This window comes from Erpetoichthys calabaricus, chromosome 4, assembly GCF_900747795.2.
Source record: "Erpetoichthys calabaricus chromosome 4, fErpCal1.3, whole genome shotgun sequence".
In the NCBI taxonomy this organism is placed as follows: Eukaryota; Metazoa; Chordata; class Cladistia; order Polypteriformes; family Polypteridae; genus Erpetoichthys; species Erpetoichthys calabaricus.
Window position 1 is genome coordinate 322,742,524 of NC_041397.2, and position 18,181 is coordinate 322,760,704.

Here is an 18,181-nt window from a genome sequence, read left to right on the forward strand (position 1 = left end):
TTGAAAGCTCAGGAATAAAAACTACTTTATGATACATGATACATTTTACATGATACATGATACATGATACAGGAGTACGACCTCGTCCCAATACAGACTCGGAGGCGGGTATAACACTGCGAGTATTAGGAAGTTTTTAGACTTCATCGAAGGCAAGAGGGGTATTGGAGTAGAGGATCACTTCCCTGACCTTCCATTGTTTGTGGTGTCCACTCAGAGGGTGATGTGTCTGGGAATGGACCAGAAGGAAACAACCAGGCTTAAAAATGTTATTAGCAGGGTGCGAAAGTTCATTTTTCAGAAATAATGGATATGTTCTTGAATCTTCTTTATTTGTGGTTGTCATGTGCAGTGCTGTTCACTCCCATTTGTGTCTCATCAATGCAGTCTTTACACATTGGGAGTTTAAATGTGAATGGCCGTAGGGCGACTGCAAAGAGAGCCGCTCTGTTTGAACCAAAAGGCTCTTCAGGTCACTTTCTTACAGGAGACTCACTCTGATGTTAGAAATTATCCGGACTGGTTGTGTGAGTGGGGGGGTCAGGCTGTCCTGAGTCATGGCTCACATGTCAGTGCTGGGGTGGCCATACTAATCTCAAAAACTGCAAATTTACAAATCACTAACATTAGTGAGGTGGTGGCTGGGCACCTTTTGGTAGTTCAGGTGAAGGACAAGAACCAAGATCTGATGTTTATTAACACTTACGCTCCAACAAATGGAGGAGAGAGACTTTGTTTCTTTAAAGCTCTGAGGAAGGTGCTGGAGACTTTTGTTAATGGGGAGATCCTGTTAGTCGGAGGAGATTTCAGTTGTACCGAGAATAACCTACTGGACCATAATGGTGCTGAGCCTCATCCAGCGTCTGTCCAAGCTTTACTCTACTTATTAGTGCACTCGGACCTGGTGGACATCTGGAGAAGTAAATTTCCTTCAGATAGGCAGTACACCTGGGTAAAGGGGGGGCGGTGGGTACATTTTGATGGCGCGTTTGGACCGTTTCTACTGTCTGAGGCACCTGCTGAACATGATCACTAAAGCTTATATCTACCCAGGTGGTTTCTCGGATCGCTCTCTGCTGGAAATGAATGTCTCTGTCTTTGTAAAAAATTTCTCATAAATCTCTTTGGCACTTTAATGTCTCCTTGTTAGAGGATTCTCATTTCATGAAGTGTTTGGAGTTTTTCTGGCAGCAATGGACACAAACCAAGTCCAGATTCCCATGTCTTCAACAGTGGTGGGATGTGTCGAAGGTGCAGATAAAAGCCTTCTGCCAACAGTACACTCAGCAAGTGACCAGGCGTTGTCTTTACGAAATGAAGAGCTTGGAGGAGGACATCACAAATCTGCACAGCATCTTACAGGACTGCTTTAGTGAAGATACGCTTGCTGTTTTAAAGTCCAAAAAATAATCCCTTTCTGAACTCCTGGAGCTCCAGGTGCCTTGGTGCGCTCGCGTTTTCAAACTTTAAATCATCTGGACGCACCGACAAAAAAGACAGAGGCCGAGAGTAAAGTGATCCACACGCTGCAGGACGTTGAAGGTCACGGGCTGCACACCACAAAGGAGATCAGGAACTTTGCGGTGTCTTTTTACTCAGATTTATTTAAGGATAGTTTAATTGATGATGCGGCCATGTTGGACTATTTGTACAGATTACCCAAACTCATAGACACGGTCAAGCTAAAGCTGGAGGCAGACATCAATTTTAAAGAATTCTCAGATGCACTGGTTTAAATACTGGAAAGGCACCAGGACTCGATGGCATACCAGTTGAATTCTATAAACATTTCTGGTACCTGCTGGATGAAGAGGTGTTCGCGGTGTTCTTAGAGAGTTTACAGGACGGAGAATTGCCATTGACCTGCAGAAGAGCAGTCGTCACTCTGCTGCCTAAGAAGGGAGACATTTGCCAAATAAAGACCTGGCGCCCCATGAGTCTGCTGTGCATGGACTATAAGATCTTCTTCAGGGCCCTGGCCAGCCGCCTGAGGACTGTGATGGACCTCCTTGTCAGTCCCTGTCAGATGTACTGTGTGCCTGACAGGACCATCTATGATGACATATTGCGGGATATCATTTCAGCCTCGAATCTTTCTGGGATGGATTTAGGAATCTTATCCATTGACCAGGAGGAAGCTTTTGACCGAGTAGATCACTGTTTTTTGTTTAAAACATTGAAATGTTTTGGGTTAGGGGATAATTTTGTTCAGATGATTACACTGCTGTACACCAATGTCTTTGGGATTTTAAAAGTTAATGGCACTCTGAGTGCACCATTTCCAGTAAGAAGGGGAATTTGGCAGGGCTGCCCCTTGTCCGGCATGCTCTACGCATTGGCCATCGAGCTGAGGCAGAGACTACAGGGGGTGACATTTCCATCCTGCCCAAATGTTAATTTCAAATGTTTGGCCTATGCTGATGATATTGTGGTCTTCATCAAATCGAAGGGAGGCATTGAAGTTTTAATTTCTTGCCAACAAATATTTGAGAACATATCATTAGCAAAAATCAATTGGACTAAGAGTAACGTCTTCTTACTGGGCTCCTGGTCTGGATGTCCACTACCAGACTGGCCTGGTGGACTAATGTGGAACAGGAAGTGCTTCAGGTATCTTGGGGTGGTCATGGGCAGTGAGGGGTGGATGAGAGCAATTGGGAGGGACCTCTCATCTGAACAAGTGGAAGTGGATCGTACTAAAACTGTCATACAGAGGGCGGGTGATCATCATCAATCATTTAGTGTCCTCAATGCTGTGGCACAAACTCATGTGTGGTGACCCCCCTCTGGGGTTTTTAAAGAAGATCCAAAGAGTCTTGGTTGATTTCTTCTGGGACGGCTTGCATTGGCTGAAGCAGAGGGTGCTGTTTATACCGTTGGAAGAAGGTGGTCAGGGACTTCTGGATATCTCCTCAAAAGTCGCAGCCATCAGGCTCCAAGTCCTACAGAAGCTTTTCTGTGTTTCGTGTTCCCTGAGTTGGAGGGAGTTAGCACTGAGTTTCCTTCGTCACGTGGGTGGGTTAGGGTTTAATGAAGCACTTTTGGTGGTAAATCTACAAAAATGGACCTTTCTGTGTTGCCAAAAATTTACAGAGGTGTCCTATTAACTTGGCACTTGGTGTTTAGGAGGAATTTTAATACAACTGGCTGGCTACAAAATGAGCCTTTAATTTTTAACTCTGTCTTTTCATGCCCTCTCTTGCACAGTGAGAGTTTTGTTTCAGTTCTTATTAAGCATCAGGTACTGACACTGGCACAGATTTATGATGCCAATACCAAGTTATTCATTGATGCTGAAGTCTTGGCTTCTCTTCTTGAAGTAAAGTCAGACAGGACGATTCAGCACTAGCTAAAGACCACCACTGACTCAATTACTCCATCAGCTCCAATGGTAATAAGTTGGATGTTTGCCCCACTGTGGACCTCTCATTACTTCAGGACCATTCAGTTGTTCAGTTCACTAAAGGAACAGTGGTGGGCTTTGATTCTCTGACCAAGAGAGAGCTTTATGAGTACTGCGTTAAGGGGATTCACTTCTCTGCATTGGTGTCTGTGCTGGACACTCCATGGAGGGAGAAGCAGGGAGTGGAAGGGCACAGGGGGTCTGCGTGGAGGGAACTGAACAAGCCGTGTAGTGGAGAATTGGGCATGGGATCATTGCCACCAACTCCTTTTTAAACATTATTAAAGAAGATGAAAATGATTCTTGCATTTTCTGTGGACAAAAAGAAACGATTTTTCATTTGTTTTTGTATTGTAATCGACTGGCGGGATTCTTCAGATTCTTTGAAGCTTTGTGTACCAATTTGATTAGAACTTTTAATGAAGTCCTGTTCATTTTTGGAAGTAAATATAATAAGAAAACTCGATGCAGGATTCAACTGTTCAACTTTCTGTTAGGTGAAGCAAAGCTGGCCATTTTAAAAAGTCGAAATAATAAGCAATGTGGGTCAGAACCGACGGATATTTGTTTGATGTTTAAGTTGAATGTTTATTAAGAATAAGACTGGAGTTTGCTTTTTATAAACAGATGAATAGAATGGGGGGGTCTGAAAATGTGTGGGGGGTGAATGGGGGGCTGTGCTCAATCAATGAAGGGGAGCTGAAAATGAACTTCTGATTTCACTGTGGTGGGCAAGAGAAAGAGAAAGAAATGGTGGGCATCAATACCACGTGATTAGTAATGTGTGGAGTAGGAGGAGAGTAAGGGGGGAGTAGTGGGGGTCTGATGTATGGATCTGCTGTTTAGTCTGGAATGTGGCTTTGTTGTAAAGTGACTGTGTATGTGGTTATGTTGATGTTTCTGCTTATGTTTACAATAAAGGTAACTTTAAAAATTAAATATCTATCTATCTATCTATCTATCTATCTATCTATCTATCTATCTATCTATCTATCTATCTATCTATCTATCTATCTATCTATCTATCTATCTATCTATCTATCTATCTATCTTGATAGTTCAGTTCTCTTCCTGTGACCTCAAGTGTCCATCACAATCCCCAGCACTTTCTATTAGTTTCTGATTTCAGTTGTCCCACCTTGTGACCCTTAGTGACAAAGTGACATTTGCTCAGCCCCTCTCTGACGTCACTTTTCTGCTCCTGATGTCCTTGTGCTCCTCTGTTGGTGTCCTGCACATCAGACGTGTGACGTGACCCCATTGTCGTGTATTCTACCCTCACAGCTCGAGTCGCGCCTGTTTCTTAGACAAATCGTCACTTGATTGATGACAATGGTGTCACCCTTTATTACAACGCTGGCACCTTGAACAGGGGACATGTCCTCATTTGAATGTTCCATAGTGTCTGCAGACATCGGACTTAACCAGCGTATCCTAGTGTGACTTCGAGAACACAAATGATGGGGGTCCTAAACACGGGGACAGCTGCAGTGCACGCCAATACTCTTTAATGTCACACACGTCATTGTCATTGTCACAGACTGACGTTTTTAGGATTTATTTAGTAACATGTGTTATGTTTTATTGTTTGTCCTGAAGAAGTCATTGAGAGAATCGCGTTGGCCCTCAGACTGTGAGGTTTATGTGGTCGGACCTCGAGAAGCAGGACCCCTCAAACAGACTGCCATGGGGGGCTTCACGTGTGTCTTCAGAACTAAAAGGATTTGCTTGTGATTTAGGACTGAGCTATGAAGAGACGATTGTTTGGTTTTCTTTCACCTTCTCTCATATTCTGTCTGTTTATTATGGGATGTGTTGTTGTTTTTTTTGATTTGTTTCCTGATCTTCACAGGCAAGTTAATCCTGGTGGTCCGGACTGCTGAATTCCTGATGATTCTCGTTCTTTTCTGAGCCCCTGACGTGTTCTTCTTGTGATCTTCTGATTCTTTTCTCTTTCGGTGGCCCAGCTGCTGTTCTTCTTGTCTTTTTATTCTTTAATTCTCCGTGTGGTTTGATGTCACTGAGATGTCCTCACAGGTGGCACAGTGGTAGTGCTGCTGCTTTGCAGTAAGGAGACTGTGGAAGTTTGAGGGTTCGCTTCCCGGGTCCTCCCTGTGTGGATAGCACTTTGAGTACTGAGAAAAGCGCTATATAAATGTAATGAATTATTATTATGTCAATTGTGTCATTTCTAACACCTACCAGCAGGTGGCGATGCTAGCAGGTCACTCTGCCATTTTGCTCTGAATGGGCAGCTCAGGTCAGAGGAGAGCTGGGAGTGGACAGCAGTGGTCAGCAGTAATGGGGGTCACTTCACAGTCCACTCAGACCACCTCTGTGCCCAGGGGACTGGACTTTGGGATGCTGAGTGTCCATTCAGAGCTCATTTACTGGCTTTATGACAAATTAGGAGAGAAATAAGAAAACTGAGGTCACCAGCAGTGAGGCCTTTAGTGGACTGAGGTCAGCTGGTCAGTGGTACCGGTCAGCATGTGACGTGTGAGTGTCAGAAGTGTCACATGTCAGTGCTGCCCACCCTGTCCATTATGTCACTGATCACACAGACAGTCCAGTCTTTGTCACCATACACAGACAGAGGGTCCTCATCGTCTAAGTGGTCTGACATCAGGAGAGCCCACCATGACAGACACTCGAGTGTCGCCCTCTGTGATGTCCAGCAGTGACCGGCGTGTCTAACAGGAATCTGTGGATGGGGTCCTGCAAATCAGTCAAAGCCCCTCCATGTGCTGAGTCCTCAGTTACAGACACAAATCCAAGGTGGTCCCGCTGCTGTCATCGGCTTTGACAAGTCTGTCTGGACCCTCGAGTGCAGGACACTGTCAGCCTCATGTCCTTCACATTCCTGTCCAGTGTCCACATGTCACTTTGAGTGACTTGTCACCAGTCAGTGTGGCAGGAAGGCAGAAGACACTGTCAGGTATATAGTGCCTTACCTTATAAGGACAGCGGTGGTCTCAGGGTCAAAGTGCATTGCATTGAAGACGGCGCAGTCATTGAGCCCTTGTGCTGTGTGTCCTTCTGTCTGTCTGTCTGTCCTCACTCGTCTCTCTTCTTCTCCACAGGTTGTGGTCTTGTGGTCTCACCTCGGCCTGCTGCTCAGCTCTCTCCTTGGTCCTCTCGTCTCCAAACTCACGGCTGACTGAACTGTGGCTGAACGACAACAAGCTGGAAGATTCAGGGGCTCATCAGCTGAGTGAGGGGCTCAGGAGTGACAACTGTAAATTAGTGACACTGAGGTGAGTAAAGAGGGGGAGGGGTGTGGGGTGTGAATGTGTTATTGATGGGCGGGCTGATCACATGATATAGTGCCTTTCACATCTATCTATCTATCTATCTATCTATCTATCTATCTATCTATCTATCTATCTATCTATCTATCTATCTATCTATCTACCAACCATATAGTGCCTTTCATCTATCTATCTATCTATCTATCTATCTATCTATCTATCTATCTATCTATCTATCTATCTATCTATCTATCTATCTATCTATCTATCTATCTATCTATCTATCTATCATATAGTGCCTTTCACATCTATCTATCTATCTATCTATCTATCTATCTATCTATCTATCTATCTATCTATCTATCTATCTATCTATCTATCTATCTATCTATCTATCTATCTATCTATCTATCATATAGTGCCTTTCACATCTATCTATCTATCTATCTATCTATCTATCTATCTATCTATCTATCTATCTATCTATCTATCTATCTATCTATCTATCTATCTATCTATCTATCTATCTATCTATCTATCTATCTATCTATCATATAGTGCCTTTCACATCTATCTATCTATCTATCTATCTATCTATCTATCTATCTATCTATCTATCTATCTATCTATCTATCTATCTATCTATCTATCTATCTATCTATCTATCTATCTATCTATCTATCTTGACAGTCCAGTTCACCTCCTGTGACCTCATGTCCATCACAATCCCCAGCACTTTCTATTAGTTTCTGATTTCATTTGTCCCCCCTTGTGACCCTTAGTGACAAAGTGACATTTGCTCAGCCCCTCTCTGACGTCACTTTTCTGCTCCTGATGTCCTCGTGCTCCTCTGTTGGTGTCCTGCACATCAGACTTGTGACGTGACCCCATTGTCGTGTATTCTACCCTCACAGCTCGAGTCTCGCCTGTTTCTTAGACAAATCGTCACTTGATTGATGACAATGGTGTCACCCTTTATTACAACGCTGGCACCTTGAAGAGGGGACATGTCCTCATTTGAATGTTCAAAGTATCTGCAGACATCGGCCTTTACCAGCGTATCCTAATGTGACATCGAGGACACACAAATGACTAGGGTCCTAAACACGGGGACAGTTGCAGTGGACGCCAATACTCTTTAATGTCACACACGTCATTGTCATTGTCACAGAGTGATGTTTTTAGGATTTATTTAGTAACGTGTGTTATGTTTTATTGTTTGCCCTGAAGAAGTCATTGAGAGAATCGCGTTGGCCCTCAGACTGTGAGGTTTATGTGGTCGGACCTCGAGAAGCAGGACCCCTCAAACAGGCTGCCATGGGGGGCTTCACTTGTGTCTTCAGAACTAAAAGGATTTGCTTATGATTTAGGACTGAGCTATGAAGAGACGATTGTTTGGTTCTCTTTCATATTCTGTCATATTCTGTCTGTTTATGATGGGATGTGTTGTTGGTCTTTTGATTTGTTTCCTGATCTTCACAGGTGAGTTAATGCTGGTGGTCCGGACTGCTGAATTCCTGATGATTCTTGTCCTTTTCTGAGCCCCTGACGTGTTCTTCTTGTGATCTTCTGATTCTTTTCTCTTTTGGTGGCCCAGCTGCTGTTCTTCTTGTCTTTTTATTCTTTAATTCTCCGTGTGGTTTGATGTCACTGAGATGTCAATTGTGTCATTTCTAACACCTACCAGCAGGTGGCAATGCTAGCAGGTCACTCTGCCATTTTGCTCTGAATGGGCAGCTCAGGTCAGAGGCGAGCTGGGAGTGGACAGCAGTGGTCAGCAGTAATAGGGGTCACTTCACAGTCCACTCAGACCACCTCTGTGCCCAGGGGACTGGACTTTGGGATGCTGAGTGTCCATTCAGAGCTCGTCCACTGGCTTTATTACAAATTAGGAGAGAAATAAGAAAACTGAGGTCACCAGCAGTGAGGTCTTTAGTGGACTGAGGTCAGCTGGTCAGTGGCACCGGTCAGCATGTGACAAGTGAGTGTCAGAAGTGTCACATGTCAGTCCTGTCCACCCTGTCCATTATGTCACTGATCACACAGTCAGTCCAGTCTTTGTCACAATAGACAGACAGAGGGTCCTCATCGTCTAAGTGGTCTGACATCAGGAGCGCCCACCATGACAGACACTCGAATGTCGCGCTCTCCAATGTCCAGCAGTGACCGGCATGTTTAACAGGAATCTGTGGATGGGGTCCTGCTAATCAGTCAAAGCCCCTCCATGTGCTGAGTCCTCAGTTACAGACACAAATCCAAGGTGGTCCCTCCGCTGTCATCGGCTTTGACAAGTCTGTGTGGACCCTCGAGTGCAGGACACTGTCAGCCTCATGTCCTTCACATTCCTGTCCAGTGTCCACATGTCACTTTGAGTGATTTGTCACCAGTCAATGTGGCAGGAAGGCAGAAGATGCTGTCAGGTATATAGTGCCTTACCTTATAAGGACAGCGGTGGTCTCAGGGTCAAAGTGTATTTCAGTGAAGACGGCGCAGTCATTGAGCCCTTGTGCTGTGTGTCCTTCTGTCTGTCTGTCTGTCTGTCCTCACTCGTCTCTCTTCTTCTTCACAGGTTGTACTCTTGTGGTCTCACCTCGGCCTGCTGCTCAGCTCTCTCCTTGGTCCTCTCGTCTCCAAACTCACGGCTGACTGAACTGGAGCTGAGCAAGAACAACAAGCTGGGAGATTCAGGGGCTCGTCAGCTGAGTGAGGGGCTCAGGAGTGACAACTGTAAATTAAAGAAACTGTGGTGAGTAAAGAGGGGGAGGGGTGGGGGGTGTGAATGTGTTATTGATGGGCGGGATGATCACATGATATAGTGCCTTTCACATCTATCTATCTATCTATCTATCTATCTATCTATCTATCTATCTATCTATCTATCTATCTATCTATCTATCTATCTATCTATCTATTATATAGTGCCTTTCACATCTATCTATCTATCTATCTATCTATCTATCTATCTATCTATCTATCTATCTATCTATCTATCTATCTATCTATTATATAGTGCCTTTCACATCTATCTATCTATCTATCTATCTATCTATCTATCTATCTATCTATCTATCTATCTATCTATCTATCTATCTATCTATCTATCTATCTATCTATCTATCTATTATATAGTGCCTTTCACATCTATCTATCTATCTATCTATCTATCTATCTATCTATCTATCTATCTATCTATCTATCATATAGTGCCTTTCACATCTATCTATCTATCTATCTATTATATAGTGCCTTTCACATCTATCTATCTATCTATCTATCTATCTATCTATCTATCTATCTATCTATCTATCTATTATATAGTGCCTTTCACATCTATCTATCTATCTATCTATCTATCTATCTATCTATCTATCTATCTATCTATCTATCTATCTATCTGTCTATCTATCTATCTATCTATCTATCTATCATATAGTGCCTTTCACATCTATCTATCTATCTATCTATCTATCTATCTATCTATCTATCTATCTATCTATCTATCTATCTATCTATCTATCTATCTATTATATGGTGCCTTTCACATCTATCTATCTATCTATCTATCTATCTATCTATCTATCTATCTATCTATCTATCTATCTATCTATCTATCTATCTATCTATTATATAGTGCCTTTCACATCTATCTATCTATCTATCTATCTATCTATCTATCTATCTATCTATCTATCTATCTATCTATCTATCTATCTATCATATAGTGCCTTTCACATCTATCTATCTATCTATCTATCTATCTATCTATCTATCTATCTATCTATCTATCTATCTATCTATCTATCTATTATATAGTGCCTTTCACATCTATCTATCTATCTATCTATCTATCTATCTATCTATCTATCTATCTATCTATCTATCTATCTATCTATCTATCTATCTATCTATCTATCTATCTATCTATCTATCTATCTATCATATAGTGCCTTTCACATCTATCTATCTATCTATCTATCTATCTATCTATCTATCTATCTATCTATCTATCTATCTATCTATCTATCTATCTATCTATCTATCTATTATATAGTGCCTTTCACATCTATCTATCTATCTATCTATCTATCTATCTATCTATCTATCTATCTATCTATCTATCTATCTATCTATCTATCTATCTATCTATCTATCTATCTATCTATCTATCTATCTATCAGGTCACTCTGCCATTTTGCTCTGAATGGGCAGCTCAGGTCAGAGGATAGCTGGGAGTGGACAGCAGTGGTCAGCAGTAATGGGGGTCACTTCACAGTCCACTCACACCACCTCTGTGTCCGGTGGACTGGACTTTGGGATGCTGAGTGTTCATTCAGAGCTCGTCCACTGGCTTTATTACAAATTAGGAGAGAAATAAGAAAACTGAGGTCACCAGCAGTGAGGCCTTTAGTGGACTGAGGTCAGCTGGTGAGTGGCACCGGTCAGCATGTGACGTGTGAGTGTCAGAAGTGTCACATGTCAGTCCTGCCCACCCTGTCCATTATGTCACTGATCACACAGTCAGTCCAGTCTTTGTCACAATAGACAGACAGAGTGTCCTCATCGTCTAAGTGGTCTGACATCAGGAGAGCCCACCATGACAGACACTCGAGTGTCGCCCTCTCCGATGTCCAGCAGTGACCGGCGTGTCTAACAGGAATCTGTGGATGGGGTCCTGCAAATCAGTCAAAGCCCCTCCATGTGCTGAGTCCTCAGTTACAGACACAACTCCAAGGTGGTCCCGCTGCTGTCATCGGCTTTGACAAGTCTGTCTGGACCCTCGAGTGCAGGACACTGTCAGCCTCATGTCCTTCACATTCCTGTCCAGTGTCCACATGTCACTTTGAGTGACTTGTCACCAGTCAGTGTGGCAGGAAGGCAGAAGACACTGTCAGGTATATAGCGCCTTACCTTATAAGGACAGCGGTGGTCTCAGGGTCAAAGTGCATTTCAGTGAAGACGGCGCAGTCATTGAGCCCTTGTGCTGTGTGTCCTTCTGTCTGTCTGTCTGTCCTCACTCGTCTCTCTTCTTCTCCACAGGTTGTCTGATTGTGGTCTCACCTCGGCCTGCTGCTCAGCTCTCTCCTCGGTCCTCTCATCTCCAAACTCACAGCTGACTGAACTGGACCTGAACAAGAACAACCTGGGAGATTCAGGGGCTCATCAGCTGAGTGGGGGGCTCAGGAGTGACAACTGTAAATTAGAGACACTGTGGTGAGTATAGAGGGGTCAGGGGTGGGGGTGTGAATGTGTTATTAATGGGCGGGCTGATCACATGACAGCACAAGGAGTGACCAGAGTGACAGTGACAAGTGGAGCTGACTGAGGTGACAGACAGGAAGGACAACAAAGAAAAGGAGAGACAGACAGAGGAAGACGAGGAGGAGGAGGAGTGTGAGATGGACAAGAAGAAGAAGAAATGGACAGCAGTTGAGTGTCCAGCCAGAGACAGGGGGACAAGGACGCGGGGGGGATCAGGACAGCAGGCAGTGTGGACAGGAGGAGAGGGGGACATGACACTCTGGGGGCTGAGGGTCAATTGGAACAAACAAGAAAGAGCAGAGCAGCAGACAGGGGGATCAGTGGACAAGAGGAAGACACAAGATGGAGGATGAGAGACGAGCAGGAGACGAAATGAGAGAAGACATGAGAGTGAGGAGGAGAAGAGAAAATGAAGAGAGACGGAGCACTAGAGAGACAGACAGGAAGTGACCGTAGGGGGACAGAGGGGGCAACAGCACGTCAACTGGACAGACCACCTTCTTTATGAAATGTGACGCGACCAGCAGGCCTTCAGAGGATGTTGACTAATCGGTCAGTGGACTGAGTGACTGACAGGCCGACACACATGTCATGTGACTTAGATGAGCACAGACACTGAGAGGAATTCTGGGTGACATCAGGGGGCGTGTCAGTGTGACAGTGCAGTGTGTGTGTGGCGCCCCGTGCTGTTTGTAACTCACACTTGTGTCTTCTCACAGGCTGATGAATAACGGGATTAGTGAGAGTGAGAATAGGAACCTGTGGTCAGTAGAGGAGGAGCTGAGGGGGTCTAAACGTCAGCTGCCTATCTACACATGAGAAGACCAGCAGTGGTGATCAGACTGACCCCCCTGTCAGTGACGGAGCCCCCCATCCACTCTCCCCTAAATTCTCCTCTTTCTTCTTTTTCTTCTCCTCTCAGCTCTGCTCCTCATTTAATAAACTCTCCGTGTCCCCTCAGCCTGTGTGCTCCTCCTTTAACGTCACTTTTATTTTTAACACCTTGAAACCCTCAACTGGTGACAAAACTCAAGCAGACTCAGACCTGCAGACCCCCAAGTTTCACCACTAGAGGCAGTAAAGCATTGGCGGTCATCCTGTAAAAAGACCCCCAAGTTGCCTGTCTCACCGATGAGCAAAGAGAGGTGGACAGTCCAGCTGTGGGGTGACAGGGGGCCTGAGGCTGTAGTAACACTGGGGACGAGGATGGGACAAACCCTGGAGAGGACGCTGGTCCATCACAGGATGCCATCAGCGCTCGTTTCCATCGTCACTCTGTGTCATTTGAACCCGTGTCTACTCCGTGTCCCCCAAGTCCTGTCTGACACCTGCTGATTCTCCTTTAGTGACACTTTAACTCCCATGATGCTCAGTTTTGATTTTGATTTTCTTTTTTATTCCGTCGTCTCCACTTCACCGTCCCCTCCAGTCGTGTCCTCGTAGTGAGCAGCGGCCTGAACAAGTGAGCCATTAAAAAGAAATAAAAGAAAAGACGAGGAGAACATGGAGGAGTGTGGAGATGGGATGGACTGGCACCGTCCAGGGTGGGGTCCTGACTTGATGTGGACAGACGGCCACTGAGAGACCACCACCTGAACTGGATTGAGGGGGCTTAGAAAATGGATGGACAAACAGAGGGGAATAAACTGAACTGGGAATTAAGAAAGAAACTGGAAAATAAAATTACAGTGGGAGTGGGATGAGGGTCTAAAGGAAACAAGTGGGGGACCCCAGCCTGAGGGTGGGCTTCTATAGGACAGCTGGGTAAGAAAAAGAGGAACAGCAACAAGAGTGTGAGAGAAGAAAAGAAACAGAGAGACGAACAAGAGGGGCAAGGAGGAGAGAGTTAGAAAGTGAAGGACAGTCAGTGACACGAGGGGGACGAGGACAGACGAGGTTTATCATAAATCACAGCAGGATTGTCTGTCAGGGGTTTACAGTCGGTGGTCAGGGGGCCGAGATGAACTGTAGGAGCACAAGTGAGGTCAGAAGGTCCAGAACACACAAGGTCTGTTTGTATGTCATGTAGACTAAGAGAATGAGGTGACCTCCATGTCTTAATGTCTTCTGGACATTCCAGTAAAGGGTTAAGAGAACTGGTTTGGATCTGATGAGTGGAAAATACGTCAGAGTGCCATCTGTGTAGCCGTGGAGAGAAATATGAAGTTATTTAAAAATGGATACTAAGAAGAACATGTACAGTGAAATAAAGAATAGGACACAGAATAGAGAGGGGCCGAGGATGAGGAGGAGAGGCGGCCCACCCTGACTAAAAGCCTCTGCCTGAGAGGTGTGACTGAGCCAGGACGGGCGATGAGGAGGTCATGGTCAGCTAGGTCAAATACTGCAGTCAGAGCTAACAGCAACAGGACAGCCGGACCCCCAGAGTCTCTTATTAAAAAGACAAGGAATGGGAGACAGCAGAGGGCGGCCATATTTACAGAAAATGAAGAAGAAAAGCAGACGGACAACACGACAAGGGCAGACATTTGTGTTTCTAAGGTCAGTCATCTTGTAGGAGACATTAGTGCCATCTTGACTGGCATCATCTGCAGTGTCTGTCCTGGGGGGACAGGAGATCTTCATGGACAAAAAGACCACCAGACCTTCACTCCGGTGAGCCTCAGTTCAGGTTTGAGCAGATCAGTGACACGTGTGAGTCGGTGTGAAGACGTAAAGATAGATAGATAGATAGATAGATAGATAGATAGATAGATAGATAGATAGATAGATAGATAGATAGATAGATAGATAGATAGATAGATAGATAGATAGATAGATAGATAGATAGATAGATAGATAGATAGATAGATAGATAGATACTTTATTAATCCCAATGGGAAATTCACATTCTTCAGCAGCAGCATACTGATACAATAAATAATATTAAATTAAAGAATGATAATAATGCAGGTGAAAAACAGACAATAACTTTGTATAATGTATAATGTTAACGTTTACCCCCCCCGGGTGGAATTAAAGAGTCGCATAGTTTGGGGGAGGAACGATCTCCTCAATCTGTCAGTGGAGCAGGACAGTGACAGCAGTCTGTCGCTGAAGCTGCTCTACTGTCTGGAGATGATACTATTTAGTGGATGCAGTGGATTCTCCATAATTGATAGGAGCCTGCTGAGCGCCCTTCGCTCTGCCACAGATGTTAAACTGTCCAGCTCCATGCCAACAATAGAGCTTGCCTTCCTCACCAGTTTGTCCAGGCGTGAGGCGTCTTTCCTCTTAATGCTGCCTCCCCAGCACACCACTGCGTAGAAGAGGGCGCTCGCCACAACTGTCTGATAGAACATCTGCAGCATCTTATTGCAGATGTTGAAGGACGCCAGCCTTCTAAGGTAGTATAACCGGCTCTGTCCTTTCTTACACAGAACATCAGTATTGGCAGTCCAGTCTAATTTATCATCCAGCTGCACTCCCAGATATTTATAGGTCTGCACCATCTGCACACAGTCACCTTTGATGATCACTGGGTCTATGAGGGGTCTGAGCCTCCTAAAATCCACCACCAGCTCCTTGGTTTTGCTGGTGTTCAGGTGTAGGTGGTTTGAGTCGCACCATTTAACAAAGTCATTGATTAGGTCCCTATACTCCTCCTCCTGCCTATTCCTGATGCAGCCCACGATAGCAGTGTCATCAGCGAACTTTTGCATGTGGCAGAACTCCTAGTTGTATTGGAAGTCCGATGTATATCGGCTGAACAGGACTGGAGAAAGTACAGTCCCCTGCAGCGCTCCTGTGTTGCTGACCACAATGTCAGACGTACAATTCCCAAGACGCACATACTGAGGTCTGTCTTCAAGATAATCCATGCCACTAGGTATGAATCTACTCCCATCTCTGTCAGCTTGTCCCTAAGGAGCAGAGGTTGGATTGTGTTGAAGGTGCTAAAGAAGTCTAGAAACATAATTCTTACAGCACCACTGCCTCTGTCCAAGTGAGAGAGGGATCGGTGTAGCATGTAGATGATGGCATCCTCCGCTCCCACCTTCCCCTGATATGCAAACTGCAGAAAAAAAAAAAAGATGGACGACATCCTCAGTTATTGGTGACAAAGAGCTGCTGCCTCCATCACTGTGACTGCTGTGATTTGTGAATGTGACTCACTGTTAATAAAATATGAAATAAGAGAAACTGTGAGAACGGACCCTTTAATGGAGTGACTTGAGAAGATTCAAACGTCCTAACCGCCAAACCAGCTGAGAGAGTCACCAAACACACCGGAGTGTCACGTCACCCACGCCCGTCACTTTCTGTCCTCGCAGCCCCTCACCTCCCTACCTGCTCGTCGTCTTCTCCTCTTTACTGCTCTTTGTATTCTGAAGTGTAATAAACACAAGTGTGCTGAGGTACGAGAAATAAACTTGGGCCAGGACTGATGATATTTAGATTTAAATGTGTGACGCTGGAGCAACTCATTCTGTGCTAAATGTATTTAAACTGTACACAATATCAACTTCATTTGTGTTAAATGTACTACAGTGGGACTATTGGAAGTGTACTTCAGTGAAAATTAAATTGTATTGCTTTATATATACTTCTAAAAAATCCACACAATCTTACAGTATATTTAGAATGAACTTTTATCAATTACAAGTGCACTATTATTACAGGTGGTATGGTGGCACAGTGGGTAGCGCTGCTGCCTCGCAGTTAGGAGACCCGTCTGAGTTCACTGCCCAGGTCCTCCCTGTGTGGAGTTTGCATGTTCTCACCATGTCTGCGTGGGTTTCCTCCCACAGTCCAAAGACATGCAGGTGAGGTGTATTGGTGGTCCTAAATTGTTCTGTTTGTGTGTGTGTGTGTGTGTGTCCTGCGGTGGGCTGGCACCCTGCCCGGGGTTTGTTTCCTGCCTTGTGCCCTGTGCTGGCTGGGATTGGCTCCAGCAGACCCCCATGACCCTGTAGTTAGGATATAGCGGGTTGGATAATGGATGGATGGATGGATATATTTGTCAAATATTACATTAAATACATTAAAAACTTTAATTGTACATTGTCTTTAATTGTTACATACTTATAATTAACTAAACATTTTTTTCTGCTATATGACTACTATAATTGTATTTTAAGTGAATAATAAATGTCCTTGAAATAGTTAAAAAACTAAATTTATAGTTTAATTATTAGCACATTAAAAATATAACTTAAATGACACTTTTATTATGTGTAATCTGTTACCGTCATTATGTGTATACTAGCAAAATACCCGCGCTTCGCAGCGGAGAAGTAGTGTGTTAAAGAGGTTATGAAAAAAAAAGGAAACATTTTAAAAATAACGTAACATGATTGTCAATGTAATTGTGTTGTCATTGTTATGAGTGTTGCTGTCATATATATATACATATACACATATACACACACATATACACACATATACAGATATATTATATATACATATACACATATATTTTTTATATATATATTTTTTATATATATATATATATATATATATATATATATATATATATATACACATACATACATACATACATATACACACATAGATGCACTTACAATAACATAGAAATCAATATAAACAACACTAACATCATTATCATATGAGAATATGAAGTAATATATAAGAAGCACATCTCATATAAATATAAATTATTAAACAGTAAAATCTTCTTCTATAATTTGCTACCGTGGCTTTTCGTTGGTCTGTCCAGGAATTTTAAATCACCTGTAGCTTGCAAACCGTTTCACCTATTGACTTGAAATGTGGTACACATATAATACGTCACGTCTGCTATCCGCTTTATGGGTGATGATTGTATTACTCTTTTTATGTTTATTTTATTTTAGAATCAACTCCTATCTGCGCACACCAGGGCGGCCGTGGGCAGATGCTTATGGTGTATTCACTCCATGTTATCGTGCATTGCGCTGTCACTGGTATTTTGATAAAAGAATTTGAACAATATATAAGAAGCGTATAAATTATTAAACAGTAAAACATTAACATTTAAGAAGTAAAGTTACATTGAGTACTACTGCAGTGCCTTCGGGTATACCTCATTTTTTGTTTGCCCATTACATGCTTAAATGTATACATTTTTTGGTGCACCTACCCGAGAACACGCGACATATAACCGAGCGTGGGAGAAGCATGGATTTTAAACATGCGTTGAGTTCATCTGCTGGTCTCCCTCGTGGAATAACTGGTAATGTTTGACTAAAATGTACAGCGAGTAAAACGACATTACCTCCTTTTTTTTTTTTACGATCTATGAGATCTTGCTTTTTTCGGTTCAAGG

At 43.6% G+C, this 18,181-nt stretch overlaps 1 protein-coding gene across 1 annotated transcript in view; it reads left to right on the forward strand.

Moving 5' to 3' along the window:
* Positions 1-18,181, forward strand: part of LOC114643530 (protein NLRC5-like) — a 1,801,805-nt gene that overhangs the window by 873,948 nt on the left and 909,676 nt on the right. Inside the window, exons 17-19 of the mRNA XM_051925774.1 lie at positions 6,487-6,660; positions 9,224-9,400; positions 11,692-11,865. Of these exons, the coding sequence (XP_051781734.1) occupies positions 6,487-6,660; positions 9,224-9,400; positions 11,692-11,865 (525 nt within the window). The remainder of the gene's footprint in view (positions 1-6,486; positions 6,661-9,223; positions 9,401-11,691; positions 11,866-18,181) is intronic.